Below are 16,632 nucleotides of genomic sequence, written 5' to 3'. Positions count from 1 at the left end.
TTATCTAGAAATGAATTTTTATTCTATTGAAAAAAGTTCGATGGATGATTTTTCTTGTACTGTTCGTGAGATTTTGATTTTGTTGCTACTAGCTGTTCTAATTTAATCTGACCAATTTTTTTTTCTTTCATCATTGCAAGTTTTTCAGAACATTTTTAACAAAACATGTCTTTAGCCGCCATAACTTTGGTCAAAATATATTGTCCGCTCAAGCAGTTGTCCTCTGACGAGGAAAACGGAATTTGCAAATGAGGGGGATTTGCGAGTTTGATTCAAGAAAAAATAATGACCTCTCTTTGCATTGACTGCTGTATGGAGGTGGCCAATTGTTCATTTTTTCTACTTTTTTCCAATCAATTGGTCCATTTATAAAATAAAAATTTAAAAAATTCTATGACTGGTTCATGGGGGCGATCACTCCTCATTTTGTTCAATATCTACCACGTTCACCTTGACACTGTCTGCCGCTTGACTCGAGTCGCCTTTTTCCACTTGGACTCTGCTCCAGCCACTCACACAATCATCCAATGCTCATTATTTAACCTTGTCGTATGTGATTCATCGCAAGCCATGACATCTATTTGACGTTGAGGACTACGTGAGTACATATACCGTTTGATTTTTTTTCCAATTCCCATCAGCGATCATACGAGAGAGGAAAATGTCTATCGGTTTCCAATCCCGCACTGTACCGAGTTCCTGTATCTTCCAATACAAATCTCGGCTCGGATATGGGTCGTATGCATCTATTTAAAAAAATTCTTTTTACATCAAAATCTATCGTATTTGTCCCTCGAAAAATCTGGAGCCTTTTTTAACGCAAGGAATCCCTGTCTACCGTTGATGAATTTATGTCAATCTCGGCAAAGAATAACTCATGTCAACGCGCTTCTCTCGAAAATTTTCATCAAATGTGCAATATTCGGGATTTTCCCTCGCTGTGTGGTGGGATCCTCTGCTCCATCCTGATCGCTCGTTTCTTTATGTTTCGCTGAGGAAGGGATGTGTTCAGCGGGGGATAGGACCACGTGTGTGAGGGTTGGTCGGTCGGGTGAATGAGTGATCCGATTGTTACTAAAGACATTTACTGACTGGGAACTTATCCTGGATCTTCCCGTGTACGTTCGGAGCGAATACATCAGGCAAGGGGACGTCCATAATTCACATGAAGTATAAAAGGAGGTGAAGGCGGCCAGGGTAAAAAACAGTAGCGGATACAGAAAAAACTCAAGGGGGGGGGGGGGGGCGCAAAAGATACCTTGAGTTACATTTACTTTTAACGCAATAAAAATAATCAAGTCACATTCAAAGTTTAAGAAGGTTTTAATTAAAGTGATTTTGCAAAAATACAAGACAATGTCATCTTATGATGTAAAAAAGTTAAAATTGTGGTTCTGCAATGTTTGGCAATACGGGCGGCCCCACAAAGGGGGGCGCGCCCCCATCTGTATCCGCCACTGGTAAAAAGTCGTGAAGAATGACGGGTTAGTAGAGGGTTCAAGATGCCTGTGTTTGAACGTGAAATACGGTTGGCCTTCGTGCGAGTAGGGTACACGGTTGAACGAATTGCACGCCCGCGTACAAGCTGGAGAATCGCTTGTATTTTTATTACTTAATAGATTTATATAATATTTTATCGCATGTATTTGGTAACTTAAAAAGTAATAAATGCCACTGCTTAATTATAGCATTTGGATCACTCTATGATTACACTCTTTATTACGTTTTCATATCATATGCCCTATTTCACTCCAGTGTTACTAAGTTTCCTTGAAAAAAAAACCTTTCGATTTCTCATTCAAATAACATCAAATATCTCGAAGTGAGGGATAGGCCGCAAGGTGGACCGAAATACTTCAAGTATTCTGAGGACGTCCCCTGACGCCGAAGAGGAGAGAGAGTGAGTCCAGTCACTCCGCAAGACAGATTGAAAGAACCAGGAAAAGTTCCCTCATAGTCATGGTAGTTTAAGTGTGTTTATGTTGGAGAACATTGAATGCAAAAGCAAACGTCTCCATGTTCATGATTCATTCAGGCATCAGTATTTGAATAAGTGGCTGGGGATATGTACAGTTCTCTAGAGATGCGTTTTTAAGCCAAAGAATTATCAAACTACGGTTAAAAGACCAATAGTAATGAAATTTTTACCGTATAAAGACACGGGTGACTCTACGAGATTGCCAAGCAGAAGGCTATAAGGCAATATGTAATTGACTCCAAAACAATCAGGGTCCAGGAGGCTTCACGTGAAGTAATGTTATTGACTGTAAATAAAGACCTAATTTGGGGTTTTAATTTATAACAAATGACATTGAGTTCTTCGGAACCCTCCACGCGAGCTGATAAATATATATGAGTATTTAAATAAATGAAAGATCGTAGCACTTTTCCACAATTTTTTTTACTGCGTACAACGCGTTTCGTCTCACTGAGCCATCATCTGGTACAAGGCACTGCAAAACATTTGAAAATTACCTTTATACCCTAGAGAAAGGGGGTTGGGGAGGATTTGCGGGACAACCCCCCTGTTTTTTTCTATGGTTCTTCCCACGTGTCGTTATTTTACAGTTATGACTAGATTCCTCCTTCCAACGTTGGTTCCCCACATCCTGTAGTTGTATCATTTCCCACTGTCTCCACTCTGGACGCCTGTTCCCACCCCCTTCTTAAAAGATGTGAACTCCTCCCCAATCCCACCTTTTTCAAGGGTATAAAGGTGATTTTCTTGCAGTGGCAGTGTCTTGTACACGGTCTTAGAATATGAGTCTTGTACCAGATGATGGCTCAGTGAACCGAAACGCGTTGTACGCAGTAAAACAAAATTGTGGAAAAGTTCTACTATCTTTTATTTATTTAAATATTTCTAACTTCCACCAATTGAAGCCTGAATCTGTTGGAAATATCTAAGTGTTGAATATTATACATAACTTCAATCACTGTTTGAAAAAACAAAACAGCCACTTATTCACTGGTATGGGTTAAAAAGTCGTATGCCATTCGTATAAAGTTTATGCAAGTTGTTCATCACAAGTGTGTAACAGAGACATTGAGGTAACTGAAAGAAATGTTAACACTATTAAATAAAGAGAGGTCGTCTAATTGAAATGGACATTGAATAAGCAAACGGATCATTGCAAACGAACCAGGTGGTCACGTAAAACATGCAACACAAACGACTGGGGAGGTGATAATAGCAGGCAGTATGGGAAGAAGAGTGGGGCGAAGGGGGCCAAAGATTGAGGAGATTACAATAGAGTACTCACCATTCGTGACCTGGAAGACTGGAAAGCGGAAGTCGGGGGGAGGAGGGGGTGGCAGGGTTGAGGGGAGGGGCAGGGGGAGGGGGGAGAGAGAGAGAAAGAGAGAGAGAGGAAGCACTTTTTAGACAAAGAGAAAGAGAGAGATGATGCAGGCGATCAACAGACAGAAGATGAGACAAAGAGCAATTAACTAACGGAAGCCACACAATCACGAGTGATCTTTGTCATTACAGTAGTTCAACGTAATAATGACATAAGTAGACGGATATATCGAAGCAATGGAAGGCCCCTTGTCTTCTCCCACCGACCTCACATTAGAAAATAATAATTCGAAAGGAAAAATAATTAGGAATCGACTAATATAGGAAGTATATCTAAATAATAAACTCGAGGTCTCCTTCACTTAATTGTACTCCCCGTGAATGGCTCGCTATGTCAGCCAGGTAAACCAGTCTGGAATTTTATGTGACTTTCATTTAGAATTGTTATTTTCCGCAAATATTTGCTGTACCTACGAAAATTTGAATCTCTTCTTGATGCCTGATTGAGCTTCTCGTGGACCCAGTGTCGAAGATTCTAAGTCCTTTTGTAATTGACTTTTGAATAGTTCTTCTCTTCGGAAAGTGAAACAAATTGACAGCCTATTTAAATTAATATGCAGTGCATAGTAGTATTCCATTCGTGAGACGGAGACTTGTGAATCATTTGTAGGATAGTAACTTGAACCTAACCACAGCCTCGACAAATGTCAACTTTAAAATGGTATTTGGGGGTTTTAGGTTTTGAAAATGTCTTTTTATTAGATAATAAATTACTGAGGATCGAGAGTTCCTAAGCCACGATGAACAGGGTTTTTTTCCGGCAGGTCAGAGCATTTAGCCACGGTGTTATACTGAAACCTGAGCCAATGATGTCGGCTTTGCTGCTGTAACTACAACTTATACTCAATTTCAGCATTTATAACAGTGGTACCTTACGCAATTCAGACAGGAGTGGATCCAGGCGAGGATGGAGCAAAGCCTTCCTCTCCCATGGACAAAAATTAATTTAAATTGGGGGTTCATCTAAGGGTAAGATCAATTAACGCCAGGAATATAAAAAATTATTTGGATTTGTGGAGGCTCGGGTAGCCATCTTAGGCGACACAGTCACCACTACGAAATTTAGAAGGACAATGTCGGTGCCTAATGGACACTGTCCATGTGATTATGGTGAATTATCGAACTTCGATGCTTTGAAGGCGTCTCATCAGTATTTCATGAAAATTTTCATCACAGCAGAATTAAGTTTTCATTTCTTTTTCTCCGGTTGAGCTGCTTTTATGCTGTTGATAAACCGAAAGGACTTTAACACAGTCAACGCTGAAAATATATATGAAAGCAATCCAATGGACAAGGAAAAAATATTTCTGATGATAGGAGCGGTTAATAAATGAAATCAGTAAAAATTTGCGTCATGGAATTTATAATTACTTTACACACTTACTGCTGAAGACATATTTAGACAGTGAAGGCGGAGAACCTTCTGATGAGCCTCATATGGCTCAGAGGAACTCAAAATGTAAAGGAAACTATAATATGCTTCTATAACTTTTTTATACTCTCAATGTAAAAAATCATCAGATCTAGCAGCGAATACTGAGGGAGATGGTTGGCCAAGAAACATTTGGAAGTGTTGCCTTGAAATCAAGACTCCAGCATCGAATGTGTTAAAATATCATGTTTTTTGGATTTCCATTGTCACTGTAGGATTCAATACCACCCACTCTTTAGGAAATGCGGCATGTTAGCTTATAATACTGTCCTCATCAGAGGAACAGAATCTGACACTGATTCAATTTGATTGGTTCCCAGTTTTAAGGATTGAACGTGAAAATGGAATGGACTTTGACGGAACTTTCAGAGTTCTCTGGAGAAAAGTGATCAAGCCTTCCCATTGCTTCGACTGGCGATGGGGAAAAGGAAAAGGGATGTGCAGTGCATCAAGTAATTGCCAAGCGGGCTGTGAGAGGACATCGTATACATCTCTGAAGATGTCGCTTGAGCGGAGGAAGGCAGAGGGGATCAAAGCATCATTTTAATCCCCAAAATGTTGCTCTTTGGTTTCTCTTCGCCAAAAATATCCACACAATGATATATATTAGGCATGCGTTCTTATTTTAGAAGCGTCAAGAGGTCGGGTTTCATTTTGACCATCAGTTTTTATGTTATAACTTATTCAGTACCAACACAAACGCCTCATATCATCGCGATGGTGGCACGAAAGCCGGTGAATGAAAAAAATCACTTTATTTTCAGGTTTATTTTTTATTCCAAACATATACCATCCAGTTATGTCCTACTTTACACATTTAGGGGAGAAAAATATCATTGAGTCAATCCCTCATCCACCGTGCAGCGGAAAACCCAAAAAATATTAACCTATAAGTATACTACAACTGATGGGTTGAGATACCCCAACCGCTGTCAGTAACGTCTCTTCTCTAAATATGGAAAAAATTACACTCTATCAAAAAGAAATCGTTAAAAAGAAGTTTTTACCGTAAATGCGTCATAAAAAACTCAATAGAATGTACGGTCACTTTAAAAAGTCGGTCCACATACCCGGCGCAGCCGTCTCCGTTATTCTCCGAAGTCTACCTTCGCGTATTGCTCACGCGTTCCTTGTCCACTGGGGATCGATTTGACTTGATCGGGTTGTGCTCACGGTGCAACTTGACTACAACAGCCCCAAGCACGATTTTAGAGGTTGGAAGGCCCCACAACCAAACAATTCCACCATTGAAGGAAGTGGAGAAGAATTTGAGGATCATTCCGGCGAGTAACTCATTGGGTGAGGAAGAGAGAGGAACGTCTGTGTCGTTTAGTAAACTTATGCAGTACATGTAGTACAAATAAAATTGTCGGAGCATTTTGATCGTACAACTCCAATATTTTTTTATCCACACGTCTTGTGAAAAATACGTAAATATATACGCCAATGTTAAATTGTCGTTTGCATCACGGCTACCATTCATGGTCGTGTGTCGGCGGCGAAGGATTTTCAGTCATTTTTCAATATATACAAGTGAAATAGCAGTTACTCCTCAAGTTTAAGTTTATTCGAAAAACAAGTGGTGCCTACATTTTGAATACCGCAACTTATGGGCAGGCGCAAACAGTAGGCAATTGTTTACCGCAGAAAGGAACTATTCCAGGACTACACAATATTTAAGGCGATGTCATGCTAATAACAAAGCTCGGACATGTTTCCTTTTTGTAGCAAACGTCGAGCCTTGCATCCAGCAACAATTTAAATAAAATAAAGAAAAATCCTCCAACTTGGACATGATGCCTTTCTGCAGTCAGCGATTCATATGTGCGTAGCGACGCAGATACGTCTCGGTATTTTTTAGTAGAAGCCAGACTGCTCAGATTATTATCTCAGAATACTATCTGGGTGAGAATCGCGTGACTGAGAACTTATGCTTCACCTTGTGTTCTGACACTGGGAGTCGGGGAAGTCGCGAAGAATTTAGGAATAGTGAAGTATGACTCGGTAGGACTTACGCGGACGGTGAGAGTAAGTCAAACTAGCCCTTTCAAGGCAAAGAAGGCATGAGTAATACCCTAATTTCGAGCTCAGCGGAAAACGCAGTTGCTTGCGCTGGCCGTGGGGACGGATTTTGGAAAGTGACTGTACATGAAAATGGAAAATTCATGGAACTTTCTTGAATATTATATTTTTTAATTTAATCATATCATCTCTAACATTTTATAGGTGCGACTTCCTGAGTATTTATTATGCGTTTTTGTAAGCAAATTTAAGCTGCATGAGTGCAATTATTTGAAGGGAAAGCGAAGTACCCTTTAGCATATGTGTAAAATAGAATTTTTCGGCAAATATCATTCCTGACTTGCCGCACTTATTTTTACTTACTGCTTCATATACTACGGATATAAGTGTAGATGCAGCGACTATCTTAGCTAGTTAGCCCAAGAAAACGAAAACTCCAGGCACGTACTCGATGTTCCTGTTTTGCAAAAATCTGTTTGGTTTCGTTGATTTCCGAATGTTTCAGTCTTGCCGCTGGAACGGCGTTGAAATTCACACGAATTGCCTTGGGAAAAAATTCCCTGGACCGGATTCCGGGGCCCAGTTGCCCGGTATGCCAAAGATCCGTGGTTCCATTACCTGATATGGGGAATATTTTCCCGTAGCAATGATGCGAATTCATTGTTTTCGATGGCGTCTGATTTATAGCCCGATGGAAGATGTATTTATTTGGGCTTTCAGCAATCATAGTGTCTGAAGGAATCGACTCCAAGAATTTTATTGGGATGCCACATGCTCCACCAATTGAAAAGTAACATGAGTATTAGCAGCGAGTGAGAAAAAAGTAGATTCTCACTGATGTGTACGTGGCTAAGTGGTACGTGTTGGTACTCTGGATTATGACCTCATTATTTAAAATTTATTTTAAATATTTATTATACCCATCTTTATCGGAAGGTTAATTATTGATTATATCATCGTGCCTTCTCAATGAACACAAAGACAGGGATATTATACGCAATCAAATATTGATATTTTAAACTTCGCATGCGCATCACGATATCAAGTGATCATGGTTTTCAAGACGACACTTACCTAGCGTCCGTTGGCTTGTAGACGACGTCATACTTCTCAGCATGTCCGAGGGTTGTGTCCCATGTGACCTTGACGGATGTGGCATTGAGGAACACCACAGTCACGTTCTCTGGGCTACCTGGGACGATGGACCCTGCTTCGCGAGGAAAATTAGTGAGTATGGAGGTAATGAGAATTAAGTTAATATCATAAAGCTGAGTCGTCAAATTCAAATTGAGATACTCTAATAGAATATTATTATAGAAATGGGTATGCATAGAAATAAAATCTTGTGATTTTTTTTGCCAATCCCATTTGGTGTTACCACAAAAATTTACCAAATTTTTAAATGGCAAATTGCATGGGATCTCGTGTAAGTCTCTTTGAACGGAGTTATCATAAACAATTTTTTGTCTTTTTGAGCTATAAATACGGGCAATTGTGTGAGCAAAGTACACGAGAAAAATTTATCAGAGTTGAGAAGCTATATCCCAAAAATCAAAGGAGAGAGAACAAAAATTTAAGGTGCGCATTTTTCATTTCATTTCTTAAATTTTTCATAATCATCCATGGTAGAATCACAAGAAAACTAAGGTTACGCGGTTTTGTAAAGCATCACGAGCGAGGAATGTGAGACTCAAGATAAAGGTGGGTGGTGAAAAACTTGAGCAGGTTGAGCAATTCAACTATTTAGGCAGTACGTTAGAGGAAAACGGATACAGTAGTAAGGACATCAGGAAGAGAATAACATTAGCGAAGGAGGCGCTCATGAACAGGAAGGAGCTTCTGAGAGGATTGTTGTGTAAGAGTTTAAATAAAAGGTTAGTGAAGAGTTTGATTTGGAGTGTAGCTCTCTACGGTGCGGAAACGTGGACACTGAGGAAAGAAGACGAGAGAAGATTGGAGGCATTTGAGATGTGGGTATGGAGAAGAATGGAGAGGGTGAAATGGACGGAAAGGAAAAGGAACGACGAATTCCTGAATATGGTTGGCGAGGAGAGGCAGCTTTTAGATGAGATATGCAGGAGACAGAAGGTATGGATGGAGTTAGTGCTTAGCGGTGAGGGGATGTTGAAAATGGTGTTGGGGGGTAGAATGTTGGGGAAACGAGGGAGGGGAAGGAAAATAATAGGATTTTTGGATAGATTGAAAGAGATTAGGCCTTACAGTGAATTAAAGAAGGTAGTGCTGGAAGGAAAGGGAGGCTCCCTGATCACTTCTCGAGTACTCCATGGAAACCTACCTTAATCGGTAGAATACTGTAATAATAATAATAATCCATGGTAGCCCTCTTAATTGATGTATGTCAGGAATTTAAAAATATTTCTCCACGTATGGGATGAAAAATAAAACGCGCTTTTTTCACGCTCGAACCCTCATCCTTTTCCGAATATTTAATGAGGAAAGAAATGAAATCGACGGTTAAAAATTATTGTGGTTCGATATTTTCACATTATGTAGTAGTTCATATATCTGCAAAGGTTGAGAGTTCGAGATGAATTAAAAGTCGAATTCAATAAAAAATGTGATTCAATACACTGCTTCATTTTGAATTTCCGGTCGCAATTCCAGTTAGTTTTAATCCAACTGCATAATCATGCGTGAATATTATTAAATGCCCTTAAATGAAATGATAACATGTGCTGCTGCATCTTGAAGTTAGTATTTCCTTTTTGATTCCATATTTTATTTACTCGAAATCTAGTGTTTTTAGCAATCCTACTCACGTACTTAGTCATTATCAAACCTTTTTTGGCCATTCATTCTTGCGTTGGGCGCTCATATGCTTACCAATGACACTAATTTATCCTTCGCCGAAATAAATTTCGCGGTCTATCTTGTCCTGTCTTGTCCGTTAGCGTCATCTACTATTCGTGTGGGAACTATCATGAAGTCATAGCGTCATAGCGCTGAGAGAGCTTGTGGGTTTTAATCGCTGGAATCGAGCAGAGTTAAGCCGATGTTCATTTGAATTTATTTGATTAGTTGTTCGCATTACGTAGAGTCACTGGAAGCAGCGATAGGTGATTAAATAGGAAAATTATTTATTTAAAAATAATCTTTTATCCCCTGCTTAAAACAGTGTAATATCAGCTATAAAAACCATAGGTAATAACGCTTTTATTGTTTCTCACTTGATCACTGTTGCCATTTGGAGAATCTACAGATAAAAGTTGAACGCTAGATACGTGGTTAGTATTTGTGCATGTTTGGGGGTGTGTCAGTGCGAGTATTACCTCTATTTTTACCTCAATGATAGTAGCTGTTCCCAAACCCTCTCTTTCTCTCTCTTTCTCTTGGTTCCATCTCCCACTTTTCTTTTTAGTTTTATCTCGGAGATGTTCCTTACCTCTTCCACGGAATTTCCGTTTCAGCAAAATATTATGAAATGAAGTGTTGTTGTTTGTCGACAAAGATGCTGTCCCGCATTATACTCCCTCGCGGACAACTCAGGTTACAAAACGTTGAAACAAACACCCCCTCCTCTCACACGAATCACTTTCGGGGGCTGCGCAGAGATGTATACACGGTAAGGCAGGGATAATATCCAAGTTATTATCGTAATCCCTCCTTCTTGGACAGTTATCGTTTCAACACGCTTAAACAAATATCCCCACCCACGCGAATCATGGAATTTATACAGGGAGCCCAAGTCCGTATCACTATCTAAAGTTTGCTCTCTTTCTGCTTCCTCGGTCGACGAGCGACTGACCATGATGATGAAAGGTATCTTTTTTGGGAGATGGCATACACGTGATTTATTTGAACGCATGAGGATCTCGAATGCCCTTATCTTCAACAAATTCCTCTATATACTTACGTATTACTACCCTTCAGTCCGCTATTACCTTCTCCCATATCCTTGAAAAAACTGCTTAGGAAGCAATAAATTAATTATGCTTTGAATCGTGTGAGACTGCTTTCCGGCATCATCCGAATTTCGTCCATACGAAAATTAGGGTAGTCTATTAGCCACGATGTCCGTTGCAATTAAATTCGTAACAAGCGAGTTAGGTGCAATGGCCAGGATGCGAATCGTCTCTCAATAGGTGAACTGCTCCGCGAGGGACTGGTTAAAAATGATAGGGAGCGAAGAGGCTCGAAGGGGGATTAGACAGGGGAAAAGCCGGCCTTGGTGGCGGTGGTGTGAAGCCCTTGCCTCCTACACAGGAGGTCGCGGGTTCGAGTCCCGCGTGAGTAGGTTGCCCCTATACCGAGAATGGATGATCGTGTACGTATAATTATTAAGTAAAAAAAAACGATGTAAAGGCCAATGATGCTGTTTTCAGTGGTATAAGAATGAAGAAATTAAAAAAACGAGGCTGAACTCTTCGCGACGTATCTCGAGATATCAACCCTCTAGAGTAAGTTAGAGGAAATAATAAGTGACGCTCTCCAATGTTACCTCGAAATGGCTGAGAGGCTATATATACTTAATAATTTGATCTGCTCGAGGCTATAGATACCTGAGAAAAGGGGAAAAGTACTGCGTTGGAATTTCGCGGTTGATTTTACTACTACTATCGAACATCGGTAAGCTCAGAAAACATGGCTTCGAGGAAGGCACGATGGGAAGGCGAGATATCATTCTAAAGGGAAACTGCACTCTGCTCGGCAGTTTGAAAAAACGGGACTTAGGGATTCAAGAGTGCGTAGCACCCCCTGTAAAGTTTTGGGTCTCAGGCGTTTAGAATTAAAGCCATTTCTTTTTGTAGATCATCAGTCATCGAGAGTGTGAGAGTTTAATATCAACGATTTAGAAGTTAACTTTTGCCTATTTCTTATCTTGGATTTTTAGTATTAATTTTATTCTAGATTGGTCGAGTTTTCAAGGTTACTTTTGCGTACATACAGCATTCATAGACTTATTCTCGTGGAATTTTAATATATTAATTAAGTAAAAGCTACTGGCAATTTTCCACAAATATCTCGCGACCGGTCTCAAGGTATTTTGTCTTATCTTTAGGTGCTGTCAACCGGTGGCGTAGCCAGGGGTCCGGACCCTCCCCTCCCCCCGAAATATAAAAGCACAATTATTTTCCTTAATAAAGGAAAACAAATTATTGAAAAATCATGAATTTACAAAGTATTTTTTTAACAAATGAAGTTTTTTCGATTCTGAAAAGTGTAAAAATTAGCCTAAAATCCATTACTTAGTACCCTATTTTTAAAAAATTCCCCCTTCTGGTTTTGGACCCCCCCCGCATGAAATTCCTGGCTACGCCACTGATGTCAACGCGAAATATTTTGTTTAAATACCCTGGATAAGAAGTAAAAAAGGGAAGATATTTATATTGAGCTAATTCCCCTACTTGGTTCTCCTCCAGAGTATTTGAGCGCAATGTATTGCGTTGAAGTCTCCTGAAGATAGTATAAAAATTTATCGAAACATCTATATTTACGAGGTACCGTGTAAGCCACCGCCAGTTTGTGTGGCACAGGATGATTCCACACCAGGCATGCAGCACTCGTCCTGTCCAGAAATGCGCTCGCTCATGGTCAAGCACACAGGACAACGACGCGCGCTCAGACCGGTCGCTGGATTAAATTATTAGTGGAAAATTGCACGTAACTATTAATTTTATTAATACTTTTGCACCCTTACGCGCGTGGGTGCCGCGGCACCTACAGTAGGGACATGTGTGAGGGGTGTGCTCACCGGCCGATCCCGCGCCTCTCGTCAGCGTCATGAGGAGCGTGGCGGTGGCGAGTAGCAGGGCCAGCAGGGGGCGGCGAGGCCCGGCCGGCCCACCGCCGCCTCCGCTCATGCCGCCAGGGGCCTCCGCCTCGCCTCCTTCCCTCGGGGCCCTCGCGAGAGATAGCAGCAGCCCGCACCAACACAGCACCACTCCTGCCTCCCGCACCGCCGCCGTGCCGCGCCCCAATGGCGTCGTCGTGTCTCAGGCCGCCCCGCTGCCGACCCCATGCTGCAAAGACAATGAAAGAACGAGTAATTATTATCAAATATACAGACTATCCCAAGGGTCGTATCTAACGATCTGATCGTTGGATTATTCTTCCTCATAGAATAATCCTCCAAGATCGTTAGAACATTAACGGCTTTGCCTGGTTTGGCTTTTAAGTAGGGCCCTCTTCGCTTCTATAGCGTTGAGGTGTTTTTCCCTCTCCCGTTCCTTCCGTACCTTTCCTCTCCCAGAGGCGTCGTCGGGCTCCTATCGCGGCGGCGCCTCTTTCCTTTTTCCTTCCTCTCCTCCCCCTCCCCGGGTGATCGGGCGTATAAGCCACGGGCTTGGTTCCCGGCCCCGGTTTGTTGTATCCTTGGAGTGCTCCCCTTGATTCCTCAATCCATTGTCCCAAGGGTCGTGTGTCATTTTTGACCTGTAATTTTAGTAACTTTGCATCGAGCAATATTCATGAAAATTGGCACACTTATTGGGAAAGGTCCTAAGTTTTGTTGAGTGTAAGCAAAATATTACAATTTTGTCCTTTTGACCTCACAATGTGGGTCCAAACAAAATATTTGAATTTGCCTTATGGGGTTTCAATGTTACAACAATCGAGAATGAAAAAAGTCTGAATTTCATTGACCAAGATGTCAATTCTTAGGTTTTCGGACACGAAAAACCCGAAAATAACACTTTTATTTACGAAAATTCAACCGTTGACCCAGTAAGGTCACCGTCAAGGTCATAAGGGTGGCAAAAAGAATAGCATACCAACAAAGGTGTCGATCCATGGGTTTTGTAGGGTGCCCAAGTCATTGGTATTGTCCAAATACCCGTATTATTTTAATTTTAGTAAATAAAAGTGTTATTTTCGGGTTTCTCTTGTCCGAAAACCTAAGAATTGACATCTTGGTCAATGAAATTCAGACTTTTTTCTATCTCGTTTTTTTAAACATTGGCGTAAACATTTTTTTAAACATAAGGCAAATTCAAATTTTTGGTTTGGACCCACATTGTGAGGTCAAAAGGTCAAAATTGTAAAATTTTGCATACACTTAACAAAACTTAGGACCTTTCCCCATAAGTGTGCCAATTTTCATGAATATTGCTCGATGCAAAGTTACTAAAATTACTGGTTAAAAAATGACACACGACCCTTGGTAAGGTCTGTATAATGGATCCACCAAGTAAAAAATGAGGGTGTGCAGAGAAGAATGCGAGATGATGATCGACAGTTATTTTTAAACTAGCCGTACATATTATACCGGATGGGTTGATTTGGTGGCTAGGATGACGATTTCTTTCCGTCAAGGCCCGGGTACAAATCCCTTTGTTTTCGAATGATTTTCAGGGGTTGTTTAATCTCTGCTTGTGGAGGTCATTTCAAGAGCAGCACTTTTCGGTCGGATGGGATGTTGTTCTGCTGTGTCTTTGTCGCATATCGTTCAGTGATGAGCGATGCCGATACTGGGCTTTTCTTCCGTCGTGGCGCTTGTCGGTCGCTTCCTCCAAAATACTATGCCATACTTATCGTAGGAGTATAAATGTTATTTAGTTAGTTGCTTACATAAGATCTTCTGGAATTATTGACATTGACGACAATGCTTCAAAATTACGGGGTACTTTATTGTATTTTAGGACAGGTTCGTACTAGCACAGCCACGCACAAAGCTATTTTTACCATTTGTGTCACAGCTTTCGGGCGTTCCTCCGCGTTGTGTTATCCATAGGTGACGACAGTTTCTCCAGCCATCCTGCCTGCGTCTTCAGGTCAGAAGTAGCGATGCTCATATAGAGGAACGCCGCGGAAACCTTGAATCCAACTATTTTTACCATTGCAAAAACATAAAAATATGCATTAATATAATTATTTGTACTGTTATACGTACATAATTAAATTTACTGTCAATCCTTTTTTTTTAATTTCCCGCTTTTTCTCCTCCAAATGTTCTGATTTTGAAAATTTTGTTGTGGTCACCCAATTAGAGGGGCATACTTATTACTAATTACATTGAGCGGGTATTTTGTCCGTAGAAACGTTATAACTTTTTGCTTATGCCTTTGATCTTTCTCTCTCCAGGGTGCGCCATAGCAGCAAGTGCTTCTGTCGGAATCGGCTGTTTCAACTAACATCGCTGGCTTCGACTGGGAACATGCTAAAGGTATGAGGTAATTGTTGTAGCCGCAGGATTTTAGTAAATCACATAAATTTGGCGACATGAAGCGTAATGGCATGGGGGAATTGATGTTACTGATTTTGTCCACTTCTTAAGGCTGTTTTAAAAGGGACATGCAATTGCACACCTCATGACAGAAAATTTTCCTTAATTCGACGTGCGATTGCGCGAATGCATAAACGAAATTAGAACACGGGCAATTTTAACATCTGGTGATAATGAACTCTCGCATGCGTTCCAGCAATGCACCGCTTTACACGGCACTATTTGAATTACACTCTCGCACGTAAGTCAGATTTTTTAAAAAACGAGCTTCAGTTGATGAACTCAGCGTTTCAGGAAATTATTCGATTATTACTCAAGTAAAAGAAATTTTGGTGGCGCTGTCCATGGGGAATTCAATCAGGAAATTAATTTTTGGGATTTATTTTCGTTTTCCAATCAGTTAACTGAAAATGAAATTTTCCGTAAAAACAAGGAAACCTGCTTTCTTCTCCCTTCAATATTGATATTTTTTTAAATGTAGTCAGGATATGAAAATATTGGGTCCGAATTCATCGTGTCCTTTGGTTCTTGAATCCAAATATTTTTCCACAAACGAAGTTAACATTTTTGTGACAACATAAATAATCTATGCGAAAAAAATCTGCACCATATTTGAGTTATTCTACTCTCACAATAATTTATTGAGGTTTGTAAATATTTGTCAATTTTCTCTCCTTTGAATAGATAACTGGAAGCGTGAAATGTGTTCAGTATTTTAACGGTGCATATTTTGTCAGTGGGACTTTTGTGTACTCAAAAATGTCATTTTTTGAACGCCCATCATAAGCAGTATTTAATCATCAATTCCAGAGTTAGAGACCACGCTTGTAGACCATGACCAGGCTTAGAGACCATGCTTGTCATATTACATCGATGTCATCACTACCGTTTTTATTCTGGTTGCAAAATTATTTTTTCTTTCTCTCATTCGCCTCTGGTTGGGCTACTGCATTACCGCACGCTCTATTCATTAAAAAATCTCTTCTGAATTATTATATTCTTTTCATAGGACCGTATTTCATAACATCGGCAACAGTGGAAGAGGAAAAACCTTGAATGTTCAGAATAAAACAGTAACAACGCATGAATATTGGCAGCGTTTTCAATAATAAACTTCTGTGAACACTCAGCTGTAAGAAGGAGTTCTCATACCAATTTTATGATAAAAACGTAAAATTTTCGCGGAATGTTTTTCCTCGCCGATTGAAAATAAATGGAAGATTAATTTATGCTTACCTCTTGCCTACATAATATTTTATGCAATTGATGTGGTTGTAGGAGTTTGAGACCTGCTCTAATCAGCCAGGATTAGGACTAATACAGAAAATTGGACCTTCAATGTCTTATCTTATCTCACATGAGTATTACTTACTCGTACAAATCTTTCGGTAGCAATCAAATTATGAATACAACCATGATATACCTAGCGTTCTCTCGTTAAAAATGTCTTTTCCAGGGAATGGTTACGATGGAAGAATTCATTTTTTTAGCTTATATATGCAGCGTTCAAGCATCTTTCATTTTCATAAAAAAATAGGCATCTCATACCGCAGTGATGCGGAAACGCAATTTTAGCGGGTATTTTTTTTTTCATTTCCTCAATCACATCTCGTTCTTAATTGTTGTAACTTTCCG

The 16,632-nt window shown here is 40.2% G+C and overlaps 1 protein-coding gene across 3 annotated transcripts in view; it reads right to left on the bottom strand.

Moving 5' to 3' along the window:
- Window positions 1-16,632, bottom strand: part of LOC124158599 — a 176,338-nt gene that overhangs the window by 17,794 nt on the left and 141,912 nt on the right. For 2 of the 3 annotated variants that reach the window (XM_046533758.1, XM_046533759.1), the window contains exons 3-5: window positions 12,529-12,796; window positions 7,890-8,022; window positions 3,264-3,281 (exon numbers count right to left, since the gene is read on the bottom strand). In XM_046533758.1, the coding sequence (XP_046389714.1) occupies window positions 3,264-3,281; window positions 7,890-8,022; window positions 12,529-12,637 (260 nt within the window). In that variant the 5' untranslated portion in view covers window positions 12,638-12,796. The remainder of the gene's footprint in view (window positions 1-3,263; window positions 3,282-7,889; window positions 8,023-12,528; window positions 12,797-16,632) is intronic. The other variant, XM_046533760.1, reaches the window with a different exon arrangement.

This window comes from Ischnura elegans, chromosome 5 (assembly GCF_921293095.1).
Source record: "Ischnura elegans chromosome 5, ioIscEleg1.1, whole genome shotgun sequence".
Classification (NCBI taxonomy): domain Eukaryota; kingdom Metazoa; phylum Arthropoda; class Insecta; order Odonata; family Coenagrionidae; genus Ischnura; species Ischnura elegans.
This window is presented reverse-complemented; position numbering and strand designations above follow the sequence as displayed.